This window comes from Toxotes jaculatrix, chromosome 9 (assembly GCF_017976425.1).
Source record: "Toxotes jaculatrix isolate fToxJac2 chromosome 9, fToxJac2.pri, whole genome shotgun sequence".
Classification (NCBI taxonomy): domain Eukaryota; kingdom Metazoa; phylum Chordata; class Actinopteri; family Toxotidae; genus Toxotes; species Toxotes jaculatrix.
The window spans coordinates 14,699,671-14,710,939 of record NC_054402.1 but is presented as its reverse complement, the minus strand read 5'-3'; the positions used below and the strand labels follow the sequence as shown (position 1 = coordinate 14,710,939).

General features: G+C 40.0%; 1 protein-coding gene across 1 annotated transcript; it reads right to left on the bottom strand.

Annotated features, from left to right (window-relative positions):
* Positions 1-984: 984 nt before the first annotated feature.
* alkbh8 (alkB homolog 8, tRNA methyltransferase) lies at positions 985-11,038 on the bottom strand. Its single transcript, XM_041047373.1, has 12 exons — positions 10,901-11,038; positions 10,052-10,185; positions 9,835-9,935; positions 9,540-9,674; positions 8,988-9,083; positions 8,385-8,489; positions 7,558-7,628; positions 5,045-5,151; positions 4,636-4,796; positions 4,177-4,457; positions 2,437-2,586; positions 985-1,924 (listed from the first exon to the last, which is right to left on the bottom strand). The coding sequence occupies exons 1-12, from the start codon at positions 11,036-11,038 to the stop codon at positions 1,157-1,159; spliced, it is 2,247 nt and encodes a 748-aa protein (XP_040903307.1). The 3' UTR covers positions 985-1,156.
* Between the last annotated feature and the right edge of the window lie 231 nt (positions 11,039-11,269).

Sequence of the window (11,269 nt, the reverse complement as noted above, 5' to 3'; positions counted from 1 at the left end):
AGGACACTTCAGGTGCTTCAAAAGAGGACGTGTTTTGTACAAAAACATTAATCTGAACTCTTTGTTCAGCAACAGTACTCTCTGCATGTGTGACTAAAATTATGTGTAATTTCTAAAAGCATCATTTTCTATGATGTGGGTAGAGTAACCAGCTTTTCAGCTGTTTTATCCAAATGTGGGACATTTCATGTTTATGATTCATCTTCCAAATAAGACCACTAAGGTGAAAAGAAATGGTGCAAAAGTCCATTAACTTTGTTAAAACATCTTTTTTTTCAGTAAAGTCACAACATACAACACATGTTATGTAAGCCTATTCATATGCAAACGACATTAACACTGTCTATGGTGCAGTACATTGATTTTATTAATCAATGTACAAATACATGGTTTGGACAATGACCCATGACCATGAGCTGTTACCTCTGTGAGACACATTTTTGTTCTTGTTCTGCTCCGTCAATATGAACAAACCCCCCACAGCCTGAAACGCCATGTTACACCTTGGCCCTTTAACTTGAAAAGGTCGAGCATGCACTGTTACCAGCTTAATTACAGCTCAGTGAATTCAGAGCAGACACTGTGGTCAAAGACAGTGGAAGAAGCAAGGCAGAGAGAGAGATTATTGCTGGTGATCTCCTGTGTAGCACAGGGACACTGTGTGCCTATTAATTCTGCATCTTTACCCCAAACGCTACCTCTAGCTTTGCTTTAGCTATGTGATTGGGATTATCTGCTTCAGGACTGTTACAGGTATGTCTGATGCATCTCTTCAGAAACAGCATTGTGTTCTAGGCTCAGTCCATTTTCCAAACTAATACATACTAATAGTTCAAAGACATGCCACGATTTGGTCTCATATTTGACTGCCTTTAAACCTAAACACAGGACGTTGTCAGTGACCTTATGAAGTTCCAACTTGATCCATTGTCAAAAAATGATGCAAGAAGTGCACATGGACAGACATTTTATAAAAGCAGTACATTTATTTTGCAGCATTTTTTCTGTTCATTTTTCTCTTCATCATTTAAACAAATGAAAAGTTTTCCATTTTACGTTGCATTAAATGGTTCATGTAGCAGAATTCATACCGTCTCCCAACATGTGTTTGTAGCTAAATTATTATAAATTATGTGCGTCAGTCAATTCATCTCCCTCAGTCCTTCTCTAATATGACACACCAGTTTCCCTGGTCATGGTAGCTGCTCTGCACTTTGACCCCATCCACCTGACCACACAGCTGTTCCAGCTCCCCCTGCTGGAACACATGGTAATAGCGGTGGAAGACGGGTGCTGGACTGCTCTCAGACTCAGACTTCAGAGCACAGCTGGACGTCTGTGCGGTGTCACCATTTGGACTGGGTTTAGAATCTGAGCTGTGAGTGGCGTCACTGGTGTCAAGACCTGATCCAAGAGACATGCTAGAGTCAAAACTTGAGTTGGGGTCACTGTTACAGTCTAATCTGGTTTCAGAACTCAAACTAGAGGGTGAACAAGAGTTACTTGAAGTCTTTTTGGACTTGTCTTTCCTTTTGTCCTTCTTTCCACTCTCTCCTGATTCTTCCTCACCTTGTCTTTTCCCCTCTTTCAGATGCCAGGGAACCAAAAGGTCTTGGGTGTTGAAGGCTGTGCGGTTGGTGTGTACACTCAATTTGCCATCAGTCACTTTGCTAACATCTTGGATGCTGTCTTTGTCTTCTAAATGTCTGCTGGTACGGATTCTGGATTTCCCATGAAGCTCCTGTCTGTCCTCTGATGCGTTGTCGATGGGGCAGAGGTTCTCAGGATGCTCTTTGTTCTTTTCTTTGAGGTACTTGGACCTCTGCTTGTTGTACTCTTGTTCAAAAGCCCAAACGTAGATGAGCGCTCGACCTCCAGGCTTCAAAAGTCTCAGCAGCTCCCTCACTGCTGCCAGCCGACGTTCCTACAACACACACACACACACACACACACACACACACACACACACACACACACACACACACACACACACACACACACACACACACACACACACACACACACACACACACACAACCTTCTGACCATTTCAATCAGCCAGAAACTAAAAACTTCAGAAACTAAACTCCCAAATAAACTAAGGGACTAAAAATGTGGGCAATCTTGTATTTGCATTTCTCCTGTATTTTAAGACTTGAAGGTTAGGCTAATTTGACTGATGCAAGATTAAAAGTGATGGCTTGGCTTGACTTGAGGCATATTTCTTCAAGCAATGAGACAAGAAACTGTTTTGTGATTGTGGTGTTTGAACCAAAATTGGAAAGGAGGCTGCAGAGGTGGAAAAGTTTAGAAGAGAAGCTTAGTTCCTAAAATGATTCCACTGATGCATAGTCTTGTGTTGGGTGTTTCTGTGTGTGTCCATCTCTCTGAAAAAGTGATATAAAGATGGAACTGTTATTCTTTGTGTGTAAGTACCTGTGTGGAAAAGTGGTGTATGACAGCTATGGAGATACAGGCGTCACAGGAGGCTGTTCGCAGAGGGACAGTGAGAGCATCGGAGACAAACGCCTGGAAACCTCTCTCTGCACAGATTTGCACAAGAGCACTGCTACGGTCACAGCCAACCTGAAGAGAGACAAAATACACACACACACACACACACACACACACACACACAAAATCATTCACAAATAGGAACATAGGTACAGAGTCTAAACAAAAGCACTGACGCAGTCCTGTTCTAAGATGTACTTACTTATACACTCTTCTTCTTTCACCTTGCAAACATTTAATCTAAAACTATACATATAGCAGCAGGAAAGTATAAACAAGGAGTCAAATATGAGCAAAAGATATATAAAAATTGTTGTAGGCAGATGGATTGAATGATAGAAAAACTGAGAAATGCAGCAAGTGGAGAAATGTATAGAACAGAGAAGCTGGAAAAAGAAATGTAAAAGGAAGAAAAGAAAGGACTAAGGGGACTGGATGGTAGATATAATAATTTAACACATTTTGTCTAAAGGAGCAATTCAATCAGGCTTCATGAGTCATAAGATCTCATCCCAAAAGAGACAGAGGTGATAACATAGTGAGAAAGGCTACACACATGCACAAGTAGACAAACAGGCTCAATCTGTCACTGACATGCAAACACAAAAAAAGGTCAAGCCTTTTTCATTTCAATTAACACTAAGAAGGTTAACGGTGTTAATCTGTAAAGAGAGAGAAATAGAATGAGAAGGGAAGAGGGAGAGGAGAAATATAGAGAACACAATAAGAAAGTGCAGAGGGAATAAAATAAATTTAAAAGGGAAAAACAGATAGAGAAACCCAGAAGATTCAGCTCAGGAAGTTAATGTGTGACCTGATCACAGTGTTCTCAGTAATAATTTATCGTGGTTACGGTCTGAGTCAGGATAAGCTGCTTACACGCACCTCCAAATCCCAAACATGAATATCCCAGTGTGCATACGTAAACAGAAAATTTAGGATATTACCATGGAAACTGAGCTAATGCAAACAATGACAACCAGCAGAAATCAGAGTGAGAGGAGCAGGGGCCCCAGCAACAAGGATTATCATTCCTAGGTATATTATTTAGCTCATTTAAATGTTGAGACAACTTAAAAAAAACAAACTAGCTACTAACTGATTACAGATATCTCCCTTCATATGAACAATCTGACTGGCTGTTGCACCAAGCATTACCCGCATTAACAGTCTGACTCACACTCCGGAGGTAAATAAGTAAACAGCAGCGTAATGATGCAAACCTTTGTCTTCTCCCTCACTTCACTCTGGAGCAGGCAGAGATGTAACACCCGTATTGGGGCACTGAAGACTTCACACAGCTGCTCTTTTTCGATTACATTTGTGAGAAAGCTGAGCACCGAAGGAAGGCCTCTGCCAACTTGTCCTTCTAAATCTAACAGAGCCCCTGCTTGTTTTTGTGAAGCAGCAGCTGAATTGTTCTACCGCAAAGGATTCACTGTTTGCTGTCTTTTCTGCAACTGATTTGCTGGCTGTGTCTGTGACAAGTGGTGTGATAACTGTCTACGTAAATGACTGTTCTGAAAGTGTGTGGTACTTCAGAGTGATGATAATCTAAGACACAGTAGCAATAAAGATGGAGGGAAATAGGAAATTTCCCCACAGGGATTGCTAAAGTATCGCAAAATTACAGACATTATTATAATATATTATGACACTCACCGCAATCACCTCTGGGTTGACACCCAGGTATTTCCCATTTCCACAGCCCACATCAGCCAGCACGCTGCCAGGTGGGAGCGAGGACAGGAAGTGGCAAACACGGGGCCAGGGGGAGTGGCGAGTGCTGCTGAAGTGGGAGGCGATGGCGTCGTAAACCCGGTGCACATACTCCTCCTCCAGACGGGTTGCGTCGGCATGGCAACAAGGAAGGGAAAGGGGAGATGGCGGAGAGGGCGAGGGTGTTGAGGGGGCTCCCTGACTGTCACAGGTAGAGGGAAAGGCTGGAGACAGAGAGAGAGAGGGAGGAGAAGGAAGAAGGTGGAATGATGAGACAAAGAGTAGCACATACACACCTATATACCTGTTACATTCACCACTACTTCACTCTGACCAGCTATCCTGCACAAAATGTCATTACAACTGCAACTATAATTTATATTGCACTTGCAAGATTCTCACCACAGCGGCAGGGCTCATGTCTGATCTTGCGGAAAGTGAAAGAAGTGCGAGTGCCCCTCTTGCTTAAGGTGAGATTGCTGTTGGTCCCGTGGTCAGAAGCTGTACCGACATGGGATTGTGGATCGCAGGTTGGAACCATGTCAAACTTCCGAGGAGTAATCCTGAGAGAAGATAAGAGACAGCTGTTGTAGTAATTTAATATCAGACACAAACTAACAATAACTAATCTGAACAGCTGTTGTACGTAACGTGAACACCAGAGGTTGTGAAAGAGACCAAACCCTGAATCTGTCATTGGTTTTTTTCTTCATGTGAAAGGATTAAAATGAGGACAAAACCTAAGGCTCATGTCAAGATCAAACTGACTCCTTGCGGTAGATACTGATCCATCAGACACAGTCCAGCTCACCCATGGGTCCAGAGGTATCTGCTCTCTCCCTTCATCACCAGGAGGCTCCGTCCCGGCAGCACCACAGATACAAGACGACCATCAGGATGACGGAATTCCATCACCGTCTGTAATAATACACAAAAAAGCACATACAAGCTTTAAAAAACTATCTGAGGGCCTCTGGTTTGTTGATGGAGTGGTGAGAGTTTTGTTTTGGGGGGCTACTAGCCCAGTTATTTGGAATATATATGATCGGGTTACATGAGGTTATGAGAGAGACACGCATGTCGAAACAAGTACATGACAAACTGAAAAGGTTTGGGTACTTAAAGGATAATTGAACCTGTGCCCTTTTTCCCCATCTTTCTGGGTCTAAATGATTAATAGGGACAAAAACGTTTGGAATCAGTCGAATACTGAGTGAGAACCAGCAACCGGTGAAACAAAACAAAAAAATAAAATAAAATAAAATATAAAACCTTCTTTCCTTTGACTCAACAGTTTTGAGTGACCTCACTCACAGTAAACACACTATCTGCTTGCTTTCTCACCAACAACCAGCAGAGGCATCTCGCTGTTTGATCCTAATGTTTCCTTACAACGCATAACAGCGTGAGCTCTGCTGGGAAATTACATCTACACAATTTCAAACTGCATCTCTCCAACTTCTGACAGCAGGAAAATTGGATTTCGTGAAGTAGAGGCGTGTGTGTGTGTCTGTGTAAGGTGGAGGGGGGTGTGTTTGTGTATGATTGTGAGAGTGCAATGCACGCGCAACACCAGCAAATGATGAGATCTTTCCCTCAAACCACAACTGAAATCTCTCTTTCACACTCACAAGCAAACGCGCACACATGCACACACGTAGACACATACACACAGAGGACTGTGCCGTTCCCATCTGAGGAGTATTAGCTGATCAATGAAACCAGTGAAATGTGACTAAATCAATGGTGACGCTGCTAGCTACGCTTTACTACAAGACTATTCATCATTCTCACATTCGAACAAGTGCATGCATATAGGTGTGTGCGTGCGTGTATATGCAAACATGACCAGGCTCAATAAGCCTGAAAAGTGCAGCTATGTCTCACAGAAGGAAACCAGTTTGCATGAAGTTTACATGTGTTTAATAAATGATGGATGAACCAGTTCAGTTACTTTTTACTTTTGGAAGCAGTGAAATCAAATCAAGTTAAATCAAATCAGTTGACAGTTGCTGAAAGTGAGATTTTATGATGTGCTGCATCTTGTCTGCAAAAATCGAAACTGAATCAAATCGCAGTTGAATTGAGTTGTTACATGCACAGATGAACAAAATACAAAAAAATACACTGAATAACACAGCCCTGCAGTGAGTCAAAATGTCTACCTAGTACATTGCATAGTTCATGTGTATCAATAGTTGTTAATTTTATAATATTGGCATATTATTAACTTCTTTGTTGAACAATGGTTAGTCCTCTCTTTATATATAAAGGTTTGCCTCCTTTGTATCATTTTTCCAAAAAGTCTTTTAAATCTCTCATCTATTATATTCTCACCATATTCAGAGAATATTGCTTTTAGGGGATGAAATATTTAATTTCACCCTATTGATTCATATCACTGAGTTCTTTACAATATTGGTTTCACCTTTTTCCTTAAGCACCTGATATAACTGTAACTACTTAGTGTGCACTTTTTTTTGTGGCACAAAATCTGTACTGAAGACCTAGGACAAAGAAAACACCGCACTCGCTCACACACTTGCTGCCTGTCAATCTGTGTGTGTGTGACAGATGCTTTGACAGACGACAGATGACTGCTAATAGAGCCCCTGAGTTTCAGACAAGCAGGAACAGATGGGTGTTCATCTACAGCAGTCACCCTGCAGATACTAAACCAGCGTCACAGCTCCAGGTCACATCATCTAGTCACACCTGGAACAGTGAAAGACATAGTAACACCCACTGCTCAGAGGAAAATGTGTATCTCTTTTGTTCATTCGTCGCTTACAAAATTTCTTAAAACGATTGCCACACCTCAAAAAAATAAAAAAATAAAAAAATAAAAAAAAACCAAAAGAGTCCGTATTAAGTGAAGGCCACAGTGAGCAAGAAAGTGTGATAGTATATAAGTGTGTTAGAGAGAATGAAGGTAGCAAGCAAGGTGACAAAATGTTCTCAGTAAAATCACATGGACACACACACACACTTGTGCCCCCTGAGACAGATGAATCACACTGGTCAGTGAAGTGACGGTTAATTTGATTGATCAGAGCAGAACACAGCAAATCATACAAACAGAGAGAGAAGTGCATCTAGAAACACTATTATTACATTCACGTCTGCCTTTTAACTGTTCTGCTGTTGTTTTATGTTAAAATGCAACTTTCATTTTTAATTATTGCTAATTGCACCTCCAGTGCCACTGATCAATACTGGCTACGCAAGCTGATTGATGAGTTACCAACCCATATGTCTGTGGGGAGAAGTTCTCTGGACCAGCTAATGCTGCTTCAATCACTAAATGATGAACTGGCTTCTTACCTTTGATCCCAGGCTCAGCGACAGGATGGTGTCCTCAAAGGCAGAGTGAGTGTCCACGTGAGGAGGAATACCTGAGAACATTATAAACACGTATGTAGAATGAAAATCATTAGACAAAAAATCATCAGGAGTGAAACATTAAAGTGTTCAGGGTTCAGTGTTTTGGGAGGATGTTGATGGATATCACTGAACCTTTTCCGATGTGAGAAACTCAACTCATTCAGACACTTAGTAAAAAATTTAAATCAAAAACCAACCATAATTCATCTTAATTATTCCTTCTTTCCTTATTTCAGCCCCTAAATGCAACTGATGCAATTTTATTAACAAACAGGAAGCAGTGACTTAAATTCCTCATGGATGCATGTTGGAAAGATTTCTGCTGCCACCTTGTGGTAGGAATTAGTCAATTCTGCTTCTATGCTCCTTAAATTATGTTAGAAAAATCAGAATAGTTTCAATAACCATGGCTCAATAATTAACTCTGAAAGACAAATGACTACATTTAGTTTTACTAGTGTCTGAAATATATTAAGTGCCCCACACTAATTTAACATCAGAATTTTTATCCTCCACGGGCTCCCACACCTCCCTACAAGACTCCCTTACCACTTCCTGCAACACACATACATACATACATACAGTTGACTAGATTTGATAAAGTCCAGAGTATAAATAATTTAGTTTTTAATAGAACATTGCATGTTTTTCTTTTTTTTAGCCAGCTATCAGTTTTTTCACATGCGGTCAGGTGTTTTCACATATCCTCACTGATAACCTGAGAAACCCATCTAAAAGTCATTAGAGACATTACTGGAATAACTCACCCTGTCCAGACTCATATTGGTTGACAGTCAGCTGGTCTGGCATACTGTCAATGTGTCCGTTCTTCAGACATCGCTCCAAAACAGGCAGACACTCCCCAGGAAGACCTGGATACCCGCACAAACACACGTACATGAGATCTTCTGTTGCTTGTTCCTAATTTTCTTCTAAAGAATTTCTTCTTCTTCAATGAGAAACAATCATAACGTGGTGTCTAACGACACCCTGTCCAATAAAAGAATGGAAACAGAAATGCTGAGGTGTCTGATTAAATTTAGCAGTGGAGAACAAAAAACACTGATAGATGACAATTCTCTCAGTAGGATTTGATGATTTCTGACTTTTAACAACTGCTATTGGTAGTACCATAAAAGACAATGTTGACAATAGAACAACAGCAATTCAAAGCACGCAGGGTCCCAAAATCTCAGCTTTGCAGTCAATGAGTAAAATGTTATCTTAAGTGATAGGAATAATGAGCAAACCTACAAAATCTGAATTAGTGTATTAGTTATTTGCATTTTTATTATTTTTCAACTTTATTTTTCACAGATGAAGACACTTATCATTAACATTAACAAAAAAAAAAAGAAAAAAAAGATTACCTGATGGTAATGGCTTGTCCTTATCCACATTGTTGTTGTCGTAGCGAAATTCAAACCCATAATGTTTGACTCTTCTGTGCTTCAGAGCTTTTTGAACTAAAAGTCATTTAGAATGAAGTTAGCAAATCAGGTTGGTAAAAAAAAAAGGTTATTCTTGTATTTCGTTCCTCAACTGTATAGAATGATAATTTTGCACATTAAAATGATACCGACTTAAAAATGATTGTTCATGATTCAGTCAGACTGATGGTGCACAATTTTACTTTTACTTTTACAATTACTATCATTTCTATCATTACTATCAATGTAGCTGTGCGTGTCTGATTTGAAAGATGTATCCCTGCCCTGCAAAAAGATTTTTTTGTATTTTAATTTTCCAATCAGTTTTCCCATCAGCACTGCTCTATTCTGCCTAATCTTTACACTAATGTTAGATTCAATGCTAAAGACCTACTGTAGGTTTATGATCAAATTACTGGGAGAACATTATGAGAAGTTCTACAAAGCAGTTTAGCCAGAACTTAAGAATGAAACATAAACCAGGTCCCTCACCAGTGACACTGTCATCAGTGGACGACCAGTCTATAGCAGCAAGCAACAGAGCCTCTTCCTCTGAAGACACAAAATCTTCCACCAAGATTAATCCCTCTGGCAAAGGAACAGACTTCTTCTCCTCCTCACAGGTTACTGCACACAGACATACACAACACATATAGTCAGGATCACATTACTGGCTGCAAAAAAATGTTTCTTAAAGGACACACACACCAATCAAAGTAAAACAAAGTAAACAATGTATGTTTAAAACAAGTATTGCAGTAATGTGTGTGTAGCTCAGTGTAAGCACCTGAGTTGACATAACTGAGGTAGAGTGTGACACAGTTCTCTCCACATTGGAGCTTTTGTCCATTAAGGTGGATGAGGGCTTTCCGAGCACTCTCGTCTGATCTGGAGACAGAATGACAATTAAAAGAGTGTGAGTTTAAAACTACAATTTTCCAGAGACGATCAGTATAAAATAAGTTCTTGGTCTGATTAGCTGCTGTCCACACATCCAACTGTACCTGTATGTGACAAAAGCATAAGGCTTGTGAGGTGGCATTATCAGGGTCTCCACCTCCCCCATCTCTTTCAGCGCTGCACAAAGCTCCTCTCGACTGACGCCGTTCCCCAAGCCGCCGTTAGCCACCACCAAACTCTGCAGAAGAGACAGAGGTAGACAGCAGCAACGAATAGTCGGTTTATCTATTAGTTGATCAACAGAAAGGGTGATGGTTTCATGCCATGATCCTGAAGATCTGTTATTTATTTGTTAGTTGTTAGTTATTATTGTATTAGTTATTTGCATTTTCATTATTTTTCAACTTTATTTTTCACAGATGAAGACACTTAACATTAACTTATAACGAGATCATAATCATTCTAACATAAAGACTCATGTACTCAACACATGTACAAACATTAGTGTAAGTTCTTTGTTAAGTTTGGTGGTGTCATTGTATTTTATGTGTCCTTGAACGCAACTCACCAAAGCAAATTTCTGGTGATCTCACACCTGATTCAGACTTTTATTAGCACACACATTCTGTTTCAACACAAACACTGCGGGCAGGACAAATGACCCCAAGTCGGCTACAAACCCTACAAACTGATATTATTTGTTTGTTTATATGACTGAAATCTGTATTTACAAGCTCATTTAAAAACAATGCCTGAAAATTAGACATGGTCGCCCGCGTGTCTTTCTTTATTAAACTTGCATTCAATTTGCATGAGAATAAACTTTGAATTGTATTTTATTGTCCAATAGCGTCAAAAAAAGTACGTTAGAAGCAGAATAATGTACGTTAGCTGGCTATACTCCTGCCTGACAGCTGATATACTTCATGTTTTTTAAATCGTTTTTTTGTTACCTTGGTGGGCTGCGGTGTCGTGCTAATGCCTTCATGTTTCAGCAAAGTGTGACTCGCTTTTAATTGTTTTCTGAGAACTTTCTTCTCCTCTTTACTCCTTCTGACGGCCTTCACGCAGTTTTCCAAACTAGGATCCATAGTTCGTCAATTTATTTCGTCCGGGTGCAACAGACACCAAGGACTATGAGTTCCGGAAGACTCTTATCGCCGGAGTTGTATTATTAGTATAATTTGTATGTAATTAAGGAATTAAAAAAAAAAACCCAACAACATTCAATTCATTTTTGTTTATTTGCAGAAAAATTACCGTATCCCGGTGGAAACAGAGTATTGCTTTTTCTCAGTAACTGAAACTCAAATAAACTCTTA

Excerpts from the sequence above, each read along its gene's own strand:
- alkbh8 (XM_041047373.1), bottom strand. The coding sequence starts at position 11,038 with ATGGATCCTAGTTTGGAAAACTGCGTGAAGGCCGTCAGAAGGAGTAAA. Across the intron at positions 9,675-9,834 it reads CCTCAGTTATGTCAACTCAG|TAACCTGTGAGGAGGAGAAG; the intron begins GTGCTTACACTG and ends GTCTGTGTGCAG. Across the intron at positions 5,152-7,557 it reads CGCTGAGCCTGGGATCAAAG|ACGGTGATGGAATTCCGTCA; the intron begins GTAAGAAGCCAG and ends GTATTATTACAG.